The sequence below is a fragment of the Apodemus sylvaticus genome, chromosome 9, assembly GCF_947179515.1.
Source record: "Apodemus sylvaticus chromosome 9, mApoSyl1.1, whole genome shotgun sequence".
Taxonomy (NCBI): Eukaryota; Metazoa; Chordata; class Mammalia; order Rodentia; family Muridae; genus Apodemus; species Apodemus sylvaticus.
In genome coordinates, this window is record NC_067480.1 from 83735593 (window position 1) to 83759969 (window position 24377).

Sequence of the window (24377 nt, forward strand, 5' to 3'; positions counted from 1 at the left end):
GTTGGAAAATGGAAAGCTGATGATAATATACTAGAACAAGGGGGCCATGTTCTACTCCAGCAAGCAGCAGACCTTGGCAGCTTCAGCCATGTGGCTCTGACTTTAGAGTAAGACTAGAAGGAGACTACTGGGACAATTGATGATGGTTAGCTGGAGCTAAGAAATTAGTGGTGATTAAGAGGAGACCAGCATCACTGAAGTAAAATCTTCTGAGAAGTATTTTCTGAGAGCACAAGGAAACTGTGTTCCAAAGATATCCAGAAATACCTCATGGCTGTAGCTGGATTTGGTAATATGTAACAGTCACCCAAGTGGTACTAGTTTGGAGGCATGAAGGAATCATGGAGAGAAGCTAAGGTTTGGCACTGTGAGAGGCCATGGAAAGCCATTGGTGCAGGTACAGTTAACAGCCCAGGACTCGAAGGGGTCATGCAAAGGATTTGAGGCTTAGCACCATGAAGAGAGCCTATGAGAGGCTATACGTGTAGTTGCAGTGGAAGACTCCAGCAAATTGGTGGTACTGGTTTCATGGAATAATCAACAAGAACAGTAGCAGCAGTGGAGTGGAGTCAGCCAGAGTGCTACAGAAGGCAGAGCTGGAGAAGTGACCTAAGCCCTTTAGAGGAGCCCAGAAGGTCATACCTGGATCCCAGACATTGGAACAAGAAACTATAACACTGAAGTTACCTTGTTTGATATACCCCAAGATGTTTGAGATACCAGAGCCATGGGCTATCTGCTCAGGCAAGCTGCTGGCAGGGAGTGGAACCAGCCCATGAGGAAGAAGTTGTTGTAGTCAGCAAAGATGAAGGGAGTTGTAGATCTGAATACTGCTTTGAAGATGTAGAGTTTGGAGTTTGCCCAGCTTGTTTCCTGTTTTTGCTTTGGTCCAGTATTTCTTCACTATGACATTTTAGAATGGTAATGTATATCCTGTGATGTTGGAAGTATGTGATCTGCCTTTTGATTTTGATTTTTTTAAGGGATTACAGTTAAGAGATTGTATGAATCTCAAAGGAGACCTTGAACTTTGGACTTTCAAATTGTTGAGACTGTTATAGACTATGGGACTTTTGAGGTTGAACTAAATGTTTTAGCATTATGCTATGGCTAAGTATGGCCCCCATAAGACTCATGTGTTTGAACAAGCCTATGAGGTCCAGGGAGTGGAATGTAGTGGTTTGAAGATGCTTGGCCCATAGGAAGTGGCACTATTAGGAGGTGTAGCTTTGTTAGAGGAAGTGCATCACTGTGGGGGTGGGCCTTGAGGATATATATATATCATATATATATGATTAAGTTTGGCCAGAGTCAGTCTTCTGTCTGTCTTGGGATCAAGACATAGAACTCTCAGCTCCTCTAGCACCATGCCTGCCTGCCTGCTGCCATGCTTCCTGCCATGATGATAATGGACTGAACCTGTGAACCTGTAGGTCAGCCCCAATTAAATGTTGTCCTTTATAAGAGTTGCCTTGGCCATAGTGTCTCTTCACAGCAATGGGAGCCCTATGACAACCCATTATCATGCCTGGATGTCTGCATGGCTGTTTCGTGGGCTGGAGTTCTCAGGTTTGTGTTCCAAAATAGGACCATTTTAGCCTTAGGGCTAAGAAAGAGAAAAAGATAAAATTATATATTGCGGCTGGAAAAGATGCAATTTAGGGTAGGCCAGATGGAACCTCTTGCTTTTGTAAATAGTTAGACACAGTGTTCAAGGCTGGCGACCGAGGAACACTGTTGCAATAAACATCTGTGAGATTTATTGTGTCCTAGGCCCAACCCAGCATATACAGGCCAGGCTAGCAAAGGAAAATGAGCCTTGTGAAAGATTTCCTGTATGATATGCACTAGCGTCTAAATCCCCACATTAGATTCAGGCTATCAGATTTCAAGTGGGAATGGAGACATTTTAATAAACTGAGTGTCCTGTGTCCATAACTCCACTGGAGTAATCTTGGCTCTATTACTTGACTTTTTTTCTTCATTATTTGGGTCAATTTGTCACATGAAGGGCAAAAAAAGATCCATTCCAGTCATAACTCTGGTTATCAGCCATAGAGCCCTGGCAGGCTGGGAATGAGAAATGAGTAAGATTATTAAGTCCGCTGAAGAGGCATGATGGAATCTTCCAAGAATGCTGCTATTGGCTGCTAAGAGCCTAGGGAAAATGCATCCAAGTGGAGAGGAGCTGAGTTTGTGTGCAAGGGACCCTGGACCACTAAACTGGGAGTCAGTGCAAATGTTGGGATGTACTGGAACAGGACCAGCGAGCTAATGAGGCCAGCGAGGGTAGCGCCATGGCCACCTAGACTGTCACCCTGGAGCTGGGCTTCGTTCGGACTTTGCTATTTTGCAGACAAGTTTATATGTATTATCAAAGTCAAGGTCATTCTGTGTTTGCACCTGGCCACCCTGCAATGTCAGTTCACTCCATCGAAAGATCGCTGTTCCATCTGGATACAATGGTGCCCAGAAGTAAAACAAAACAAAGAAGCAGAAAAATACTATTGGCTGTGGGTGAGATTTCTCTTGTTTTCTTCGAGGTCACAAATCCGTGACTAACCGGATGAAAATGAACAGCTTTACTTCTGACTCTAAACTAATATATATATTTTTTAAGACTTCTTTTTAGCCTTATGTTTGTGATAAGTATGTGCTCATAAGTGCAGGTACCCACTTATGAGTCCAGAAGAGGGCACTGCACACCCTGGAGTAGAAATCACAAGGAGCCTGTGGATCACCTGATGTGGTACATTCTGCTCTCTTGAAACAGAAAAACAATGGCTCAAAGCTGGGCTGCTGGGCACACATCATGCTCTGCTTCCAGATCCAGAAGCAGGATACATAAACAGGAGGATAAAGTGAAAAAATACAAAAAGGAAAGAAAGAAAGAAAGAAAGAGAGAGAGAGAGAGAGAGAGAGAGAGAGAGAGAGAGAGGAAGGAAGAAGAAAGAAAGAAAGAAAGAAAGAAAGAAAGAAAGAAAGAAAGAAAGAAAGAAAGAAAGAAAGAAAGAAAGAAAAAAGAAAGAAAAGAAAAGACAATGCAATGTGAAAATGAAAAGATGTTTCAAGAGCATCTAAACATGGACTTCAGTGTTCCATCAGGAGGAGGAAAGTAGACCCCAGTGGTGGCTGAGTTCATGTGACGCCTACTCAAACAAACTGAAAGCCACTGTGGTGGTACAGCCTGTGCTCCTAACACTTGGGAGGATTCCTGCAAATCTGAGGTAAGCCTGGACTTCCCTGTAAGTTCAAGGCTAGCCTGGGATACACGGAAAACCCTATCTCAAAATCCAAACAAAACAAAAATGTATGTTTAAAAGAATAAATAATAACTAATATACAATTTAATGTATAGTTTAATTTAAAGCCAAGAGATAAGTAATTTAATTTTATTTTTCAGTTCTGTGGGCAAAGCAATGCTCTTCTGAGAATAGATGAAACTTCATAGGAGAAGGACTGGGGGAAACTTCTTTCAAACAGAGAATCCAAGTTTCTGTTGTGGATTCATTAATTTAAAAAAAAAATAACAATAAAGGGAATGAACATTTGTTTCTGGCTAGCACACAGAGACCTCAGTAATCACTACATTATGGTTTAAAATTGCCAGCTGTGAGCTGGAGAGATGGCTCGCCTAAACTAAGAAAGCTTCCTGTGCAAGCACAAGGATTGAAGCTTGGATCCCAGAACCACAGTAAGCTAGGAGTCCAGTGAATGTCTGCCACACCAGCACCAAAATAGGTGGAGACAGGGGATGTTTGAGAACTGCAGGCTTCAAAGCTGGCTGAGAAAACACAAGTCCAAACTCAGTGAGAGACCCCGCCACAGTGAACAAGTGGAGCCACACACACACACACACACACACACACACACACACACACACTTGCACATGAATAAAAAATAAAATAAGAAGCAGAAAAGGGGGGAAGAAAAAGCTAATGATATGAAGAAAAGAAGACTATGATTTTGATTTGCTTGGCAACAATTTCAGATTTCACAGGCTGAAGTTCCCAGGGACACAATGTCATTTAGTGTCCCTTGCCAGTGTCACTGTGTGCTTGGCATTCGTGGGCATACTGGATTTGCCAGACAGTCTGTGGCCTGGCTGGGATCACAGTTTCTGGCTATGCCTTGCTGGCACAGCACATCCAGCCCTTCTGGAAATCCCACAACATTTTAACAGATTTATGAAGACTGAAACAAACAAACAAAAAAGCAGCCTAGATCTGCAGGAGTGAGCTCCCGCTGGAAACCCTGCTGAGGATACACAGAGACAAGCAGAGGCAGAGATCGGGAGATGGAAGTGGGGCCAGGTGCTGGGAAATCAATAGAGTCACAGGACAGAAGGGAGCGTGGGTTGCTACAGCATCAGAAAAGGGAGAGAGGAAAGTGATGGGACAAGACGCATGTTCCCAGAGTGTCTGCTGGGATCTGTGAAGAATGAGCTCTTCATATTAGAAACTTCTAGAAACTACTCGGGAGCAGACAGCCAAATAAAATGAAAAGCTAAAGTCATGAACTAGACAAGTTCTTGAGGTTAGAAAAAAAGGGGATTGTGAGCAGGGCATATGCTTGTCAGGGGAAAGAGAAAGGCCTCAGTAGAGATGGACAGAACCTTAGAATTCCTCTCTACATAGTGAATCCATTTCCTACTCATTCTACTGTGGAAGAGAGGACAAGACCTTTTTGACATAACGGCAGAGCCTGTGGTCACACAGTGTGGTCACACCTGCTGTCTCTTCCTCTAGCTGTCTAACCCCAAAGGGCTTCAAGTCCTTGCTCAAATCCATCTTGCCAATACGGCCAAACCTGATGGCCTAATCAACATACCTTCCCACCTGGCTCTGATAGTTGTCCACATTCAACTCTTGTTGTATTTTTTGTAGAGTATCTGACACCTGCTAATAGTCTTGGTTTATTTATGTGTTACGTTGACCATTGACTTTCCTCCCAGAATATAGGCACCAAGAAGAATGTAATCACTGTTGGTGTTTTCCACACTTCTAAAGCAGAAAAGTAGGGATCTGTTCTGAGGGGTGCTGGGAGAAACATCTTAAAAGGTCACCTTTGCAGCCACCTGAGGCAGTAGACAGTAGATGGAACAAACAGGTAAATTACAAAGATGAAAGTCAAAGTCTCGGGAGCCAGTTGTCTGTAGTGGCTTTGACAAGGTCTGTATTCCTGTACAAGCAAAGGCCATTTATTCATCTAGGGCTGTACTCATACTCAAGAAAGCTCTGAAAACACACTAAGCTCCCTGTTGGGGCTAGCCATGAGGTTCTGCACAAGTAGAGGGCAGGAGCTAAGGCAGGATTCTCAGTGACTGGCAGGATGCTGAAAAGCCCCTGACATGCACACAGAGGCACATAGATTCAGTTGTGAAGAAACCACTAAACTCACTGAACCGACTTCAGGGAACAAGCATGACAGGTGCTGTAAGATTAGATTCTGAAATCACACCAAGCAACTTCTCACAACACATCTCTCACTGGGGGCTGGGGAGATGGCTCTGTGGTTAAGAGCCGCTGCTGCTTCTCTTACAAAGGATCCAAGTTCAGCTCCTAGCACCCACATCAGATGGCTCAGAACTGCCTGTGACTCCAGCTACGGGACATGTGACTCCCATCTGGGGCACCTGCTCTCCCGTGCTTATATTCACATGCAGATACATGGATAGCTGTATACTTAAAAGTAAAAATAAGCTTTAAAAAATATAAAATAAATATCTTTCTAGATCTATCCATTTATCATCTAGTTACATATGTAACAACCTATCATCTATCCATCTATACAACCATTTCTTACTGGTTTTCTGAAGAGTACTTGATAATACAGCAACACTCTAATATTCTTCCTTTGACATCTTCCTTTGTGTAGATTTGTAAATATCTTCCTCAATGTCATGGCCTCGTGGCCTCCCACACATCTAAATTTCTGAGCCATTACTTAAGCTTAGCCATAGATGGTTCTGGAGCTATTCTATTTATTCAGAGATCCCCCAAGCTACCTCCATAGACGCATTTTTTTGTTTACATTTTTATGAGCTGTTTTCCATTCTACAATAATGACTTAAAATGGACACAGCTATTACCACGAAACCCCATTTGAAGGAATGATTTCCTGTTAAGAGAGAATAACTAGTTTTGAGAATAAGTCAGGGTACAGAAGGAGAAAGGGTTCTATCTCCTTAAACTGGAGATCCAATTCAAACCCTGTGGACATTCAAGATTAATGTCCCACTCCAGTTGTGACCTCTGAGTCTCTTGGGCTCTCCATATTATCCCTACCACTCTCATTCTGGCCTGTACTCTCCAAAGGCCAGGAATCTAGAGAACTTGATGTCAGGAAAGACTCCAGGAAATGTGAACAGCGTGTGAGTCAGGGTGCTTGCTGTTCATTTATTCATCTGTAGAAGCGTGCTCACCTGCAGACACACGCTTACCTGCAGACACAAGCTTACCTGTAGACCCAAGCTCACCTGCTGACACATACTTACCTGCAGACACAAGCTCACCTGCAGACTCACACATATCTGTAGACACACACTCACCTGCAGACACCCACTCACCTGCAGACACACACTCACCTGCAGACACACACTCACCTGCAGACAAATGCTCACCTGCTGATACAAGCTCACCTGCAGACACAAGCTTACCTGCAGACCCAAGCTCACCTATAGACACACACTCACCTGCAGACACACACTCACCCACAGGCACACACTCACCTGCAGAGGCATCCTCAACTGCAGATGCGTGCCCATCTCTGGCACCTTTGCACAGCTCTGATCAGCTCTGCAGACCTGAAGCTCTGTGTAGGGCAATGGCCTTTCCTCATATTTACCAGACTGTTTCTGGAATCCCAGCTGCGGGCACTGCTAGTTCTCCATGATTCTGATGTTCACATCTCCACATGGTAAAAGTGCAGCACACTGGCTGGGTTTGCCCCTCAGGCTGCCATGACCAGGGCATGGCTTAGACACCCATGCTAGTCAAGTTTGTTTGGTTTGGAAAAAAAACTCCAAACAAAATATTTTCAAAATATTTTTTAGCCATTATACAGGAAGCAAGGGAGGGACAACTTTAACTGGCATCATATCTTATGCAATTATATATTTTTCCACCAAAAAAAAAAATCAAATGACTTTAAATTTTCATATAACAGCCTATGGTTTTACCCGTTAAGCACTGGGATTACAAGTATGTGTCACAATCCCAAGCTTTTTGTTTGTTTGTTTGTTTTATGTAGGTGCTGGAGAATTAACAAGTGTAGGTCCTTGTGCAGTGGCATCTTACCAACTGAGCCATGTCCCCAGTCCTGATCCCTGATTTTAAAACATGGTAGACATTCGAGGTCAAACCCATAAATACTAAATGTGTCCTTGATTGTGTAAGTTAACTTAGTACCTGCAGTGCCAAACACAGAAGATATGCTTTCTAAAATGGTCCTGTGGAGATCGGGATGAGACAGGATATATCCAAGTGTCCAGAACGCAATCTGCAAAAAGAGAAACATATACAAGATGAAACCATCTCACAAGTTAACACTAACTCAGGCAGAGTTAGTGTTAGCCATAGAGAGCTGAAAGAAGCAGGAACAGTGTTCCAGTCAACCACAAAAGCACGCTATTGTGAGCTGGAGAGATGGCTTAGCACTCAAGAGCACTGACTGCCCTTCTGAAGGACACAGGTTCCAGTCTCAAAACCTCCATCACAGCTCACAGCCATCTGTAATTTCAGTTCTGAAGGGTCTGACGCCCTCTCCTGGCCTCTGTGGGCATTGCACACATGTGGTGCTGAAACATATGCAAGTAAAACACTCATACAAATAAAATAAAAATAAAGAGGGAAAAACATTTTTTAAAGCATGCTAATAAATATCACTGCTAAAAACAACTAGATTTTATAAGCAAGAGTTGTATCATATATCTCTTAGAGGTCACATATACGACTACTGCTGTAGTTTAGCTATAGTATTTATATGGAATGTCTTTGTTGAACTAGGGAAAGTTCTGGATTGTGTTTACTAGCAAGCAACATAAAATGTCATGCAGACATACATTAAATATTCAGAACAAATCACAATACTTAAGAATGTTAATACACCAGGAAAGTATTGTTATGATTTAATTTCCTTAAAATGCAAATGAAGCAGCAGAGACTGGTAGCACACAGCTATAGTCTTAGCATTTGGGAAGTAGAGGCAGGGGGATTGCTGCAAGTTTAAGGACAACTTGGTTTACACATGAATGTCATAGCAGCCAGGCCTGTACAGCTAGGCTATGTGGAGGGCCAGAGAGAATATGCGAGAATGAACCAGGAAATTTTCTTCTTGCCCATGAAGCATATTAATTTTAAATAATTCCGGGTAGTCACTCTTAAATCTCATTAAGTAAACCATGAGGAGCTAGGTAACTCAATGGTAAGACACTTGTATTGTATGGACAAACAAGGCCATGGGTTCAATATCCAGCACTCCCCCAAATTAAAATAAATTTAAAATAAGACAGAGTATAAGAGTTCACCACAAGAAAAATAAAGCCACATTTCACCCAAGCACATCTGTAAATTCTTTCTTTTGGCCTATTGGGATTAGTTGCTATGTAATGCAATTCTTTTTTTTTTGTTGTTGTTGTTTGTTTGTTTGTTTGTTTAAAATTTTTGTATTCGATATATTTTTTATTTACATTTCAAATGATTTCCCCTTTTCTAGCCCCCCCACTCCCCGAAAGTCCCGTAAGCCCCCTTCTCTCCCCCTGACCTCCCACCCACCCCTTCCCACTTCCCCGTTCTGGTTTTGTTGAATACTGCTTCACTGAGTCTTTCCAGAACAAGTGGCCACTCTTCCTTTCTTATTGTACCTCATTTGATGTGTGGATTATGTTTTGGGTATTCCAGTTTTCTAGGTTAATAACCACTTATTAGTGAGTGCATACCATGATTCACCTTTTGAGTCTGGGTTACCTCACTTAGTATGATGTTCTCTAGCTCCATCCATTTGCCTACGAATTTCATGAATTCATTGTTTCTAATGGCTGAATAGTACTCCATTGTGTAGATATACCACATTTTTTGCATCCACTCTTCTGTTGAGGGATACCTGGGTTCTTTCCAGCATCTGGCAATTATAAATAGGGCTGCTATAAACATAGTAGAGCATGTATCCTTATTACATGGTGGGGAATCCTCTGGGTATATGCCCAGGAGTGGTATAGCAGGATCTTCTGGAAGTGAGGTGCCCAGTTTTCGGAGGAACCCCCAGACTGATTTCCAGAGTGGTTGTACCAATTTGCAACCCCACCAGCAGTGGAGGAGTGTTCCTCTTTCTCCACACCCTCTCCAACACCTGCTGTCTCCTGAATTTTTAATCTTAGCCATTCTGACTGGTGTAAGGTGAAATCTCAGGGTTGTTTTGATTTGCATTTCCCTAATGACTAATGAAGTTGAGCATTTTTTAAGATGTTTCTCCGCCATCTGAAGTTCTTCAGGTGAGAATTCTTTGTTTAACTCTGTACCCCATTTTTAATAGGGTTGTTTGGTTTTCTGGAGTCTAACTTCTTGAGTTCTTTATATATATTGGATATTAGTCCTCTATCTGATGTAGGATTGGTGAAGATCTTTTCCCAATTTGTTGGTTGCCGATTTGTCCTCTTGATGGTGTCCTTTGCCTTACAGAAACTTTGTAATTTTATGAGGTCCCATTTGTCAATTCTTGATCTTAGAGCATACGCTATTGGTGTTCTGTTCAGAAACTTTCTCCCTCTACCGATGTCCTCAAGGGTCTTCCCCAGTTTCTTTTCTATTAGCTTCAGAGTGTCTGGCTTTATGTGGAGGTCCTTGATCCATTTGGATTTGAGCTTAGTACAAGGAGATAAGGATGGATCAATTCGCATTCTTCTGCATGCTGACCTCCAGTTGAACCAGCACCATTTGTTGAAAAGGCTATCTTTTTTCCATTGGATGTTTTCAGCCTCTTTGTCGAGGATCAAGTGGCCATAGGAGTGTGGGTTCATTTCTGGATCTTCAATCCTGTTCCATTGATCCTCCTGCCTGTCACTGTACCAATACCATGCAGTTTTTTAACACTATTGCTCTGTAGTATTGCTTGAGGTCAGGGATACTGATTCCCCCAGAATTTCTTTTGTTGCTGAGAATAGTTTTAGCTATCCTGGGTTTTTTGTTATTCCAGATGAATTTGATAATTGCTCTTTCTAACTCTGTGAAGAATTGAATTGGGATTTTGATGGGTATTGCATTGAATCTGTATAGTGCTTTAGGCAAAATGGCCATTTTAACTATATTGATTCTACCGATCCATGAGCATGGGAGGTTTTCCCATTTTTTAAGGTCTTCTTCCATTTCCTTGTTCAGAGTCTTGAAGTTCTTGTCATATAGATCTTTCACATGTTTGGTAAGAGTCACCCCAAGATACATTATACTCTTTGTGGCTATTGTGAAGGGGGTCATTTCTCTAATTTCTTTCTCAGCCTGCTTATCCTTTGAGTATAGGAAGGCCACTGATTTGCTTGAGTTGATTTTATAACCTGCCACTTTGCTGAAGTTGTTTATCAGCTGTAGGAGTTCTCTAGTGGAGTTTTTTGGGTCACTTAGGTAAACTATCATGTCATCTGCAAATAATGATAGTTTGACTTCTTCCTTTCCAATTTGTATCCCTTTGACCTCCTTATGTTATCTAATTGCCTGAGCTAGTAACTCAAGTACAATATTGAAAAGATAAGGAGAAAGGGGGCAGCCCTGTCTAGTCCCTGATTTTAGTGGGATTGCTTCAAGTTTCTCTCCATTTAGTTTGATGCTGGCTACTGGTTTGCTGTATATTGCTTTTACTATGTTTATGTATGGGCCTTGAATTCCTGTTCTTTCCAAGACTTTAAGCATGAAAGGATGCTGAATTTTGTCAAATGCTTTTTCAGCATCCAATGAAATGACCATGTGGTTTTTTTCTTTGAGTTTGTTTATGTAGTGGATTGCATTGATGTATTTCCGTATATTGAACCAACCCTGCATTCCCGGGATAAAGCCTACTTGATCATGGTGGATGATCGTTTGTTTTGATGTGTTCTTGGATTCGGTTGGCAAGAATTTTATTGAGTACTTTTGCATCGATGTTCATAAGGGAAATTGGTCTGAAGTTCTCTTTCTTTGTTGGATCTTTGTGTGGTTTTGGTATCAGCGTAATTGTGGTTTCATAGAAGGAATTGGGTAGTGTTCCTTCTGTTTCTATTTTGTGGAATAATTTGAAGAGTATTGGTGTTAACTCTTCTTTGAAGGTCTGATAGAATTCTGCACTGAAACCATCTGGTCCTGTGCTTTTTTTGGTTGGAAGACTTTCTATGACTCCTTCTATTTCTTTAGGCATTATGGGACTGTTTAGCTGACCTATTTGGTCCTGATTTAATTTTGGTATTTGGTATCTGTCAAGGAAATTGTCCATTTCCTCCAGATTCTCCAGTTGTGTTGAGTACAGGCTCTTGTAGTAGGATCTGATGATTTTTTGGATTTCCTCAGTTTCCTTTGTTATATCTCCCTTTTCATTTCTAAGTTTGTTAATTTGGATACTTTCTCTGTGCCCTTTGGTCAGTCTGGCTAAGGGTTTATCTATTTTGTTGATTTTCTCAAAGAACCAGCTCCTGGTTTTGTTACTTCTTTGTATGGTTCTCTTTGTTTCTACTTGATTGATTTCAGCCCTGAGTTTGATGATTTCCTGCCTTCTACTCCTCCTGGGTGAAATAGCTTCTTTTTGTTCCAGGGCTTTCAGGTGTGTCATTAAGCTGGTAATGCATGCTCTCTCCATTTTCTTTTTGGAGGCACTCAGGGCTATGAGTTTTCCTCTTAGCACTGCTTTCATTGTGTCCCATAGATTCGGGTATGTTGTGTCTTCATTTTCATTTTGTTCTAAAAAGTCTTTAATTTCTTTATTTCTTCCTTGACCAAGGTATCATTGAGTAGAGTATTGTTCAATTTCCACGTGTATGTGGGTTTTCTGTTGTTTTTGTTGCTATTGAAGACCACTTTTACTCCATAGTAATCTGATAGGAGGCATGGGATTAGTTCGATCTTCTTATATTTGTTGAGGTCTGTCTTGTGACCAATTATATGGTCGATCTTGGAGAAGGGACCATGAGGTGCTGAGAAAAAGGTATATTCTTTTGCTTTAGGATAGAATGTTCTATATATATCTGTTAAATCTAATTGGTCCAAAGCTTCAATTAGTTTCATTGTGTCCCTGTTTAGTTTCTGTTTTCCTGATCGGTCCATTGAGGAAAGTGCAGTGTTGAAGTCACCCACAATTATTGTGTTAGGTGCAATGTGTGCTTTGAGCTTTAATAAAGTTTCTTTTACGAAAGAGGGTGCCCTTGCATTTGGAGCATAGATGTTCAGGATTGAGAGTTCTTCTTGTTGTATTTTTCCTTTGACCAGCAAGAAATGTCCCTCAGAGTCTCTTGATGACTTTGGGTTGAAAGTCAATTTTATCTGATACTAAAATGGCTACTCCAGCTTGTTTTCTGAGACCATTTGCTTGTAAAATTGTCTTCCAGCCTTTTACTCTAAGGTAGTGTTTGTCTTTGACCCTTAGGTGTGTTTCCTGTAAGCAGCAAAATGTAGGGTCCTGTTTACGTATCCAGTCAGTTAGTCTATGTCTTTTTATTGGGGCATTGAGTCCATTGATGTTAAGAGATATTAAGGAATAGTGATTGTTACTTCCTGTCATTTTTGACGTTATTTTTTAAATTTGATTGGTTAACTTCTTTTGGGTTTGATGAAAGGTTACTATCTTGCTTTTTCCAGGGTGAAGTTTCCCTCCTTGTATTGGTGTTTTCCTCCTATTATCCTTTGTAGGGCTGGGTTTGTGGATAGATATTGGGTAAACTTGGTTTTGTCATGGAATATCTTAGTTTCTCCATCTACGGTGATTCAGAGTTTTGCTGGATATAGTAGTTTTGGCTGGCATTTGTGTTCTCTTAGAGTCTGCATGAGATCAGCCCAGGATCTTCTAGCCTTCATAGTCTCAGGTGAAAAGTCTGCTGTGATTCTGATAGGTCTTCCTTTATATGTTACTTGGCCTTTTTCTCTTACTGCCTTTAATATTCTTTCTTTGTTTAGTACATTTGGTGTTTTGATTATTATATGACGGGAAGTATTTCTGTTCTGGTCTAGTCTGTTTGGAGTTCTGTAGGCTTCTTGTATATTCATGGGCATCTCTCTCTCTTTAGGTTAGGGAAGTTTTCTTCCATAATTTTATTGAAGATATTTGCTGGCCCTTTAAGTTGTAAATCTTCACTCTCATCTATGCCTATAATCCTTAGGTTTGGTCTTCTCATTTTGACCTGGATTTCCTGGATATTTTGGGTTACAAGCTTTTTGCTTTTTGCATTTTCTTTAACTGTTGAGTCCATGATTTCTATGGTATCTTCAGCATCTGAGATTCTTTCTTCTATCTCTTGTATTCTGTTGTTGATATTTGCATCTCTGTCCCCTGATTTCTTCCCAAGGCTTTCTATCTCCAAAGTTGTCTCCCTTTGAGTTTTCTTAGTTGTTTCTACTTCTGATTTTAGATCCTGGATTGTTTTGCTTAGCTCCTTCACTTGCTTGTTTGTGCTTTCCTGTAATTCTTTAAGAGATTTTTGTGTTTCCTCTTTCATGACCTCAGCCTGTTGACCAAAGTTCTCCTATATTTCTTTAAGTGTTTTTTGTGTTTCCTTATTATTGGCTTTTGTATTCTCCTGGATTTCTTTCAATGATTTTTGTGTTTCCCTTGCAAGGGCTTCTAACTTTTGATCCATTTTCTCCTGAATTTCTTTAAGTATGTCCTTCATGTGTTCCTGTACCAGCATCATGACCAGTGATTTTAAATCCAAATCTTGTTTTACTGGTGTGATGGGGTATCCAGGACATGCTGGTAAAGGAGAATTGGGTTCAGATGTTGCCATATTGCCTTGATTTCTGTTAGTGACGTTCCTGCATTTGCCTTTTGCCATCTAGTTCTCACTGGTGTTAGTTGGTATTGTCAATGCTGGACTCACCAGTGCAAGCTGCCCCTTCCCAGGTGGCCTCTGGTGCACAGCTTACCTCCTGCACTGCCTGGAGACAGGGTGCTGTTACCCAGGTTGTTCAGACCCCGAAGCAGACACCTGAAGACTCCTGCTGGGGCCCGCTGGATTCACCGGAGCACACCGACTTCTCCCTGCTGGCCACCCGGAAGCCCCTCTTGCCTCTTTCAGGACCTGGAGATGTGGTGTTGCTGCCCAGGCTGATCTGGATCCGGAAACGGAGAGGTCTGAGGGCTACTGCCAGAGGCCTCAGGACTGAAGCCTAAGCTCTGTGCCACAGGGGTAATGCAATTTTCAATGCTCGGTGGTAACTCAAGGTAATTTATGAGTGATTTTCTACTCGCTATTTGTAGGAACTCGAATCCTCGGTCTAGGCTTTTAAAACCAAGCTGAATGCAGCTGCTTTCAATTCAGACTGGACAGCAGAAATCTCTATTAGAACCATAATAAATTATAAATGTCTCCTACTGAGTAGACTACATCCATCTTCTCAGTCAGCTAAGAATCCTGCTTCTACCCCTGATCACTGTGCCAGCCAGCTTTGAATGCTTCTGTGAATTACCTTTTTTGCCTGCACTTCTGTCTCCCAAATAAATGCCCTGCAAGTCTTCAGGCTTATAATTTTATTCAAGGGCTAACATATTTTTGGAGATTTTCTCTTCATTCCTAATATTTATCAAAATAAATTAGTTGGAATAAAAAGAGTCTTTTATATCTTCCCAACATAAGATGTGTAAGATGCAACTGTTCATCTTAAACATGAGCTTTCTGCTGAGGCAGATCTTGGCTTCTAAGGCTAGACAATACAAGGATGCAAAAAATCCTGAGAAGCCTTCTGCATAAGCATCTACTATATTAAAGAGATCATGAACTTCAGAGGTAATGGAGGTGGGTATAGGGTGAATCAGGGGGCATGGGCAGGGTAGAAATAATGCAAACGCAGTACTCACGTATGAAATTCTGAACAATGAAGAATATAAAGAAAAATAAATAACCACAAGTGGAAAAAACAAAAACAAAAACGATTCCTGAAATCAGTTCTGAGGTGACCGAGGTAACACTCTGTATAACTTAAGTCTTTTTCATTTCTTTGTTGCTTTGGTGAAACAGGATGTCCTTTGAAATGTTCAACTACTCCCCCGTGTGGTCAAAAGAGGAAGCGCAGCATTGAAGGGTGCATTAAGCTGGAAGCACAGGGGTGTAGAGCCTTGACAGAGGAAAGAGAAGACCAAGGCGCCTGCGATGCAGACATTCTAGGACGCATCTGGATTAGGAAGGGCTCAGCCTGGAGATTATCTAACTCATCTTCACACAGTGCCCAGGCCGCTCTCCCCTGGGTCCCTCCTCGGGTTCTTCCTCCTGTGAGCTATTGGTTTGATCAATAATCACTCCAAGCTCAGGTCATCGGATTTGAAGTGAGAGTCCTCGCTGGGGAAAGAATTCCCATGATGCTCCTCGATCTTCAGAAGGCAACACAAGGAGGGCTCAGAGTCCCGTGTGTCTGATTGGTTTTGAGAACCATAAAACCCATTTATTTTTATGGCGAACCCTATCAGGGGGAACATGATATCAGCTGACCGCTGCAGGCACAAGGTATACACATAGAACGCACAGGTGCAGGTAAAACACTCAGACATAAAGTAAAACAAATAAACCAAGACAAAACAGTGTGGTTTTCATATAATGGTACAGGATGGTAATCTCAGCGTCTGGATGTAGAGGCAAGGGGTAAGGAGTCCAAGGCCATCCTTCCTGACATAGCCATTGTGGGGCCAGCCTGGGCTAGGTGGCTACATGAGACTTTGCCTCCCCCTACAACAGTTAAGGGAAAAGAAGTACTTCTTTCTTTCAGAAGTTCCCCCAAGGGGGGAGGGAGGTCCCCAGAGTTGCCAGAGAAACCTTTCATTCTATCAAGCTCCAAAAGTCCATTTAGTATGTTGTCCTCTAATAGAGGATGTATCTGATATTAAACTAAGGAGAAAAGGTAACACACTTCACCTTAGCCAAAAGGAAAAGAAGTGATTTCTTTCCTTCTTAAAAAATAAGAAAAGTGCTGGGCAAGGCAGCACAGGCCTATAATCCTACACTCTACTTGGAAAACTGAAGCAAAAGGATCATGAGTTCAAGGCCAGCCTGGGACTGGCCTTAGAGGATGGGTGGAGCTAGCCACCGGGTGGTTGGTCAATGTAGAGCAATCGAAGCTCCCAGCGTTCATAGGAAAAGCGTGAACTGGTGGTGGTTTGGCAGAGCTGAGTGAGGCTGGCATGATCACTGGCAGCTTGCCAGAGCTAGCTTTGAGAGGATGAGAGAGTTCGGGCAGAGCTCTTGAAAGAGCAAGTGAGGTTATAAAATTACACACAACAGTAAAGAACTAATAAAAATGTTTCCATGCGATACTGAATGAAAAAGTAAAAGTGGCCCTAAAGTCATTGACACCTTTGGGAAAGGATTGCAAAACTACTTCCCAGTAGAGTAATAATATCATGTCAAAAGGGCCAAGTCCATTGTCACAGTGCAGAAAGGAGAGCCCGCTGGCCACTAAAAGACAGAGCACCTACACAAAGTCACTTGTAGGGGAGTTAAGAACAAAACGGAGAAGAGATGGGGAAGGAGGCTCTGTGGCTGGCTGCGTCCTAGGAGATAAGTTGTGCATTTCTTCAACAGCATCCGAGGGGTGATGGGTGCTAAGGCAGCCTTGGAAGCACTCTATATGAATTAATTGCTCCATGCTGTTTAAGCTCCCTGAATAGCCCTGGAAGTGGGGTTGGTCCTCCTACCTCAGACCCTAGTGTGTTAATGTCATCAGTGTTCCCAGCCCCCACATGTGAGGAATAGGGCCTCTCACTCTGTGACAGGGAAGAAAGACAACAGACAGCAAAATAGTTCAAGGCAGCACTGTGCCCTCGGGAATAGCAGGAAGGCAAACCATTTCTAACAGGTGCGACTGCAATTTATACCATAATGTAAAAGTTTATTCAGCAGGAAAGAGAAGAGGGCAGTAGAGCCGTGGCAAGCGTAGCCATGGAGAGCAAGTTCAGTTGGGGACTCGGTTGGTTTCTGAGAGGTGTTGTGAGCACCTAGGTTGATGATGCCCTCTCTATGTTCTTTCACTTGGAGCCTTCTCACCTGAGAGAACACTGCTCTGCTTGAAACTCTTTCTGGGGGGAACTGGCATCAGATGTCTTAAAATGCTTCCCAGTTGATTTCTGCTGGGTGTTTCGTACTGCCTGATTTGATGTTTTTCTATGAATCTATCCATCCATCCATCCATCTATCCATCCATCCACCCATCCTCTATTCATCATCTGCTATTTATTCTTTTGCTTTGGCTTGTTATATACTTAAGAAATGAACTCATTTAAAATTCAAAGGGATGGCTATCCTAGATCATGTTCTGAAACAAATGAAGGACAAATCTCTATGACATTCCAGATAATCTTCCGTCAATCACGTATGGTCCATCATGCCATTAAGTCTGAGAAGAATGAGGGTCACAATGGCCGCTGAGCAGAGTTAGAATTTCAGAGACGTAGCAGATAAAAATGACCAAAGTCAACTTTGGTGTTGCTGGCTTTTTATTGGGAAATGTTCTAGAAAGTTCATTTTCTAGCCAGGAACATCTTACACTTAGGAAATGGCCTTTCCATCGAGATAAACTCAGAAAGTATGTCCAACACCTTGAGATGGTCTGTCAAACATACCTAGGCCACAACAAAGCCTTCTGGTGGGCTGGTAGCAATCCCATCTTAAGAACGGGCTGCCAGTCAGAATTTGGAACAATATACCTTTTTCAAATTGTCATTTAGTGTTTTTACTCCGCATCTTCAAATCACAAAAATATGTTTTTGAATAGCAACTAACTGCTTACAGAAGCCATAAGATACAGTTATTACACAACAAGTTACAACTGAGGCACCCAGACAAACACTACCGATCCTGTGAAAAACATGTTGGTTTTAAAAGTGTAAGCAATAAAGGAGCTGTAATATACTGTTCATGTTCTTCTGAAACCCAAATGGCAGACAGCCTGACAGATGCTAGGTAACAAAACCAGGAACCCAACGTGTGCAACATAGGGTTAATGCCCTGCGTAATTGAGCTAATCACTGGAGTAAATTAAAATATAAAACTTCTTTAACTTAGCAATCCTATTTTGGAAGCATCATCAGAACAAATAGAGGTTTAGATTTTAGATTTATGTACATTTTGTGTCTTGTCTGTCTTAATAAGATTTCTGCTTGGTATTGCTCTGAGTTGTGTTGTCTTTATTACCATTGGATCATCATCTTGATTTGATCAGAACTTGAGTATATAAGTCACATGACTATAACTTTGGAAATTTGAAAAAAAAAAAAAAACAGGCTATGAGTCCCATGCTTCAAGGAAAGAGAGAAGAAATACTGATCCCACCTGGGCCCAGGAAATGAAATGCCCACCACTTACAGCTCTTAGGGCTTCTTTAGCAGTGGATGATGCTAAAAGCTAAGATAATAGAGCCACACCCCTCCTGGCCATTGATGGATTATGGTGGATCATGGGGAATGGCACTATCGGGAGGTGTGACTTTGTTGGGGCAGGTGTAGTGCTGTTGGAGGAAGTGTGTCACTGGGGTGGGCATTAACGTCTCAGATGTTTGAGCCAGGCCCAGTGTGGCACTCTTCCCTTCCTGCCGCCTACTGATCCATATGTAGCACTCCCAGCTCCTTCCCCAGCACCATGTCTGCCTATATGCCATCATGCTTCCCACCATTATGACAATGGACTAGACCTCTGAACTATAAGTCAGCCTCAATTAAATCTTTTCCATCATAAGAGTTGTCATGGTCATGGTGTCTCTTCACAGCAATAAAATCCAAGACAGAAGTTGATACCAGGAGTGGGGTATTACTGTGATAGGCCTGACCATGCTTTTGTTGGGAGAAATATAGACTTTGGGATTCGAAATTTAATTGAACACTTTAACTGACCATCCTATTAGGAGCATGGAAGACAGTGGTGTGGAGGATGAGTTGAACTGTGAGGCCTTGGCTCGTGATGTTTCAGAGAAGAACATTTGTATGTGGCCTGGAGACAGTTCTTGGAATATTTTGGTGGAAAGTGTGGTTGCTTTCTGCCCTTGTTCCAAAAACAAACAAACAAACAAAAATCTTCCTGGGGCTAAATTGGAAGAGTTTGGGGTTAATTGCTTTAGTAGAGGAAATCTCAAAACAGCCTAGTATAGACTCTGACATGGGGTTATTATGTCTCATTCTTATGAAGTTCTGTAATGAAAAGGAGCAAGGGAAACCAGGAAAAATGCAAAATGTATAATTCAAGGAGTAAGAGGTACCAAAAATGGGATAGGGCTAAATCACGTGGTCAAGGAGGTAGACAGATTAAAGACATTAAATGGAATAAAGGGAGTGGTGACCTCAGGGCAGGATCCCACCCAGCTAAGCTTCCAATTTGTGAAAGGGAATTAAAGAAAGTGTAGGTCCAAATATGGTGGTTTGTGCCTTTAATCCTGGCACTCTCTGGGGCAGAGGAAGGTAGATCTTTGAGTCTGAAGCCAGCCTCAATGACAGATCAAGTTTCAGGACATCCAAGCTTGGGCAATAAAGGAACCCACTGAAAACAGAAAACTAGTAAAGACATAATTGAACAAGGAGACCATGTTTTAATCCCACCAAGCATCAAAACTTGGCAGCTTTGCCCACATGGTTTTGACTTTAGAATCACAGATAGAAGAAATAAGTTGTGTAATCTCCCTCCATGAGTAAGAAAAGCCACTGAGGCCAGGTGTGTTTCAAGGTATCCTTGTCTGAAGTCCTAGACAGGTCAGTGTGTGAAGCTGTGAAGATGAAGCCTGGATTGCCCTGAAGACCCCAACATGTTGGAGATGCCAGTCATGGGATACCTGCTGAAGAAAGCTGCTACCAAAGAGTGGAACCAGCCCAAGAGAGAAAGGTGTGTAGCAGTCAACAAAGTGAAAAGGAGTTGGATTTGAAGAGCTCTTTGACATCAGACATGAAATGAGAGTTAGGAATTTGCCCAGTTGGTTTGCAGTCGTCTGGTATTTCCTCACTATGATTCCTTTCTTTCCTTCTGAAATAGTAATATATATCTTGTGCCACTGTTGAAAGTATTTGATCTGCTTTTCATTTTGATTTCACGGCAGATTACAGGTAAAAGATTGTCATGGGTCTACGAAGAGACTTTGAACTTTTATAAGGTTGAAACTAATATGGGGATGTTTAAAGTTGAACTTGATGCATTTGTGCATTTTGATATGACTACAAACCTATGGGGACCAGGGTGTGGAATATGGTAGTTTGGAAGAAAATGACCTCCATAAGCTCATAGGGAATAGCAACTCTTAAGAGGTGTGGCCTTGTTGGAGCATGTATAACATATATCTCTTCCTGCTCTCTACTGACCCAGATGTAGAACTCTCAGCTCCTTTCCCCAGCACCATGCTGGCCTACACACTGCCATGATGATAATGGACTAAACCTCTGAACTATAAGCCAGCCCCAGATAACTGTTTTCCTTGATAGGAGTTGCCTTGTCCCTGGTGTCTCTTCACAGCAATAAAATCCTACTGAAGTGATCTGAAAGTGCTTGGCCCAGGGAGTGGCTCTGTTAGGAGGTGTAGCCTTGTTGCAAGAAGTGTGTCACTGTGGGGATAGGCTTTGATACCCTCCTCCTGAGGACAGTCTGATCCTGGCTTCCTTTGGATGAAGATGTAGAAGTCTCAGCTCTTCCAGTGCCATACCTGCCTAGATGCCACCGCTTTTCCTGTCACAATGATAATGGACTGACCCTATGAACCTGTAAGCCAGCCCCAATTAAGTGCTGTCCTTCATAAGAGTTGCTTTGGTCATGGTATCTCTCACAGCAATGGAAACCCTAACTATGACACCTAAGACAGGGGTCAAGCATTTGGAATCATGGCAATCTGTATTCATTATTAATGGGCCATTGAAAGAAGCCTGTGATGTCAATGAGGGTGGTATTTTTATGTAAAACAATTTATTATTTAATGAGCACCAATGTTGTTAAGCACTTTTTATTATTTCCAGTAAATCCTCCCAACCATCTTTGGAGGCAGTTCAGATGAGGACACAGACGCAGGCTGGGAAAGGTTAAAGGACTATGTGAACCACTCTCACCAGCTATGGGAACTGGCTTCAGATCTGATGCAAAGGCCTTCTCAAGGTCTCTGAGACTGCCTCTGGGAGGTGCCAACAAGGAAGGTCCAACAAGATGAAACTTCCAGTCATCATCAGACACATCCTTTCAGACCAGTGCCAGGTCCAATCTCAAAGGACAGACCTCTGTGTCCAATCAATAGTGCTTTGTGTGGCTTTCTTCAGAGGGACCTTTCTTGTGAGATCCTGAGAACTAATCCTCTGACTGTAGCTGTTGTGTGCATGTTTAGGAAGTTGCTCTTTAGTTTTGATATAGCTCAGTTAGTTGAGAAGAGTCAGAGAGGAATATCAGAGCAGGCAGAGTAGGGGGAAGCATGGGCCTGTCACACGATTGGCACTGATGAAATATATATATTCTCAGGGGTGGTACATCTTTGAGTCACAGTGTGAGAATATCTGCCTCTGTTCTTTACAATGGGTTAAAAGAAGTAGAGTTATTGGGACCTAGAATTTCCCTTCAGAAACAGGAAGAAGAAATATGTAATACTTACACATTGGTTTCATTTCTAGTTGTTAAAGAAAAGGGGACGGGATGACCAAACTTATCAGAGATGGGCTGAGTGTTCCTATTTCTTCAAACACAAATACACATGCAGCCATTCTTACATTACAGCCAACATAAGGAATCAGAACAGACAAAGCAGAGAATCACAGATGGATCTAGTTTTAACCTTGTTCATAGTAGCTTTAAAAAAACACAGAAAGTAAGCCAGAGAGAGAGAGAGAGAGAGAGAGACAGAGAGAGACAGAGAGAGAGAGACAGAGACAGAGAGAGATAAACAGAGAGACAGAGAGACAGAGACTGAGAGAGATGCAGATGGGAAACTGTTAGGAAGAAGGATGAAAATAAGTAGAAATGGGATCCAGAGGGAATAATCAGGGTGACCACAAGCCATGTTCAATGGTATACATGGATAAAGGTGTCCTAAGAAACCCCATTATTTTGACCACTTAGTAAAAGAAAAATAATTATTGGAAATGGTTGCCCAACATGGTGTCTCCTATATATAATCTCAGCCCTTGAGATTGCAAATTCAAGGGCAGCCTTGGGCTACATGGCAAGACTTTGTAACTCAAAACAAAGACTAAATTAATTAGTCAATTAGAACAAGTACATAAAAATAAATGTTTTTATAGGCCCCTGTTATTTTTAGATGAGGAGTGAATTTCAATGCCACAAGCCCCCTTCATAGAGAAGCTTGTAGAACCAAGGAGCCAAGGAATGCAAACAGTATTGGTACTCAGGAGGAGAGGAAGAGCTGATACTCAATGGACACTAACTAGTGCATCTTTTGAGCATCTTCTTTGATGCTCACAGAGACTGTGTTGTCAAGTGAACAACCCATGCCTTCGACCACATCAGGAGTTCTACGTACATATTCACATCCTCTCCCTCCTTTCCCCCTTCTCTCCCCTTTTCCTGCAAAGGAAATGTAGACATGGAGATATTCCATAGCTCCCACTGTGGCTGGAGATGAGCAATTCCACAGGAAACCATCAATTGGTGTATTCTCACGTTGGTGCTAATCTTTGTCCAACCGCACAGCACAGAGCATACAGCCTAAGAGAGTCAATACACAGAGGACCACAAAGGGCAAGTTTTCCTTGGGCTAGTTGCATGCCAGGGGTAAGAAATCTCTCTGGATATACACTTTGCCCCCTTCATATGTGGGGGTGGGTTTTGGGGGTCTGGGGGGGTTTGATATGTATATGTGAGTGTAAGACATGCTGTGTATATGCATGTGTGCATGCCTTGTGTGTTTGCATGTGTGTCTGTGTGTACATGTGTGCAGACATGTGTGTACATGGATTCTCTTATCTATAGAAGCCAGGGGTTAATGTCAGATGCCTCCCTCACTGAGACAGGGTTTTGCACTGAACCCACAGTTCACTAAGTAGGCTTGCTTAGCTGGCCAGCTTGTCCCAGGGATCTCAGGTCTCAACCTCTCAAGCACTGGGATTATAGGCAGCCTGCCACACCTACCAGGATCCATGGACTCTGCTCCTGTAGTTCATGAGGCAAGCATTCCACCCACTGAACCACCCAGACATACTCTATCAAGCATTCACTTTAAAAAAAAAGAACTTATTTACATCCCAACCCACCATCATCTTTTAGTTCCCCAAAGTGAGTGAAGAAAATAATGCAAAACAACAACAACAACAACAACAACAACAACAGCAGCAAAATACAAAAGCTAAACAGATGAAAGCGAGCCTCGTTGTCCCCCAGGTACTTACAGGAGTAGCATTGGCCAGAGCAGCCCAAAGCATGAGCAGACTACAATTTGAACTGTATTGATGTGCTTCCGTCTCCACCGTTTCCAACAAGGCCTGCAAGACGGTCTGGGAGGGAAATGACTATGGTTAGACCACAGCTGTGTGACGAAGACTGATGTCCACAAACCAACCATTTTATTATTTTTCCTCTGTAGGTGCTCTACACACTTGTTAGTGTGGATATGTGTGCAAGCACATGCGCACATGGAGGTCAGAGGTCAACACTGAGTGTCTTTCCTCCATCATGTACCACGTTTGTCTTTGAGACAGAGTCTCTCACTGAGCCTGAAGCACCTTAGTCCTGCTACTCTGGCCACTGAGATTTCGGAATCTACCAACCTCCATCCAGTGTTAGGGATACTAGCATGTGTCTAATCACAGATTTTTTTAATGTATATTTTGAGAATCCCAAATTCAGATCCTCAAACTTGCTTGTTAAACATTTTGCCTAGACTGAGCCACCACCCTGGAATCATTCAGTTGTTTTTAATCCGAGACATACCGTGTCTGCTTTCTAAGGCATGTATGTGCACAACAGGTAGTATCAAGGCAATGGGAAACACAATCTCCAGCAGAGCTTAGCTGTATTTCTGCCTTTTGGCTTCACTAGTAAAGAAATGAATTATCTTGAATGAATGAATGAATGAATCACTTCACTATCCCACTGACTGGATTTCCTCATCATTAAGATGTCCATGATATGGTTCTTAAATCATACAAAATTTGACAATTAGTTAGTACAGCTGCCAATAAAGTACTTGAGAGAAAATTAACCTTCTCTGTAGCTGACAGTAACCTTGAGTTCCTGATCCTTCTGCCTCTTGCTCCTTGGTGCT

General features: G+C 42.2%; 1 protein-coding gene and 1 pseudogene across 2 annotated transcripts in view; both read right to left on the bottom strand.

The window, feature by feature from the left end:
- Positions 1–24377, bottom strand: part of LOC127692852 (24-hydroxycholesterol 7-alpha-hydroxylase) — a 92466-nt gene that overhangs the window by 44084 nt on the left and 24005 nt on the right. For both annotated transcript variants that reach the window (XM_052193449.1, XM_052193448.1), the window contains exons 6-7: positions 23503–23607; positions 7410–7500 (exon numbers count right to left, since the gene is read on the bottom strand). In XM_052193449.1, coding sequence (XP_052049409.1) covers positions 7410–7500; positions 23503–23607 — 196 coding nt within the window. The remainder of the gene's footprint in view (positions 1–7409; positions 7501–23502; positions 23608–24377) is intronic.
- LOC127693174 (uncharacterized) lies at positions 15922–16094 on the bottom strand (annotated as a pseudogene).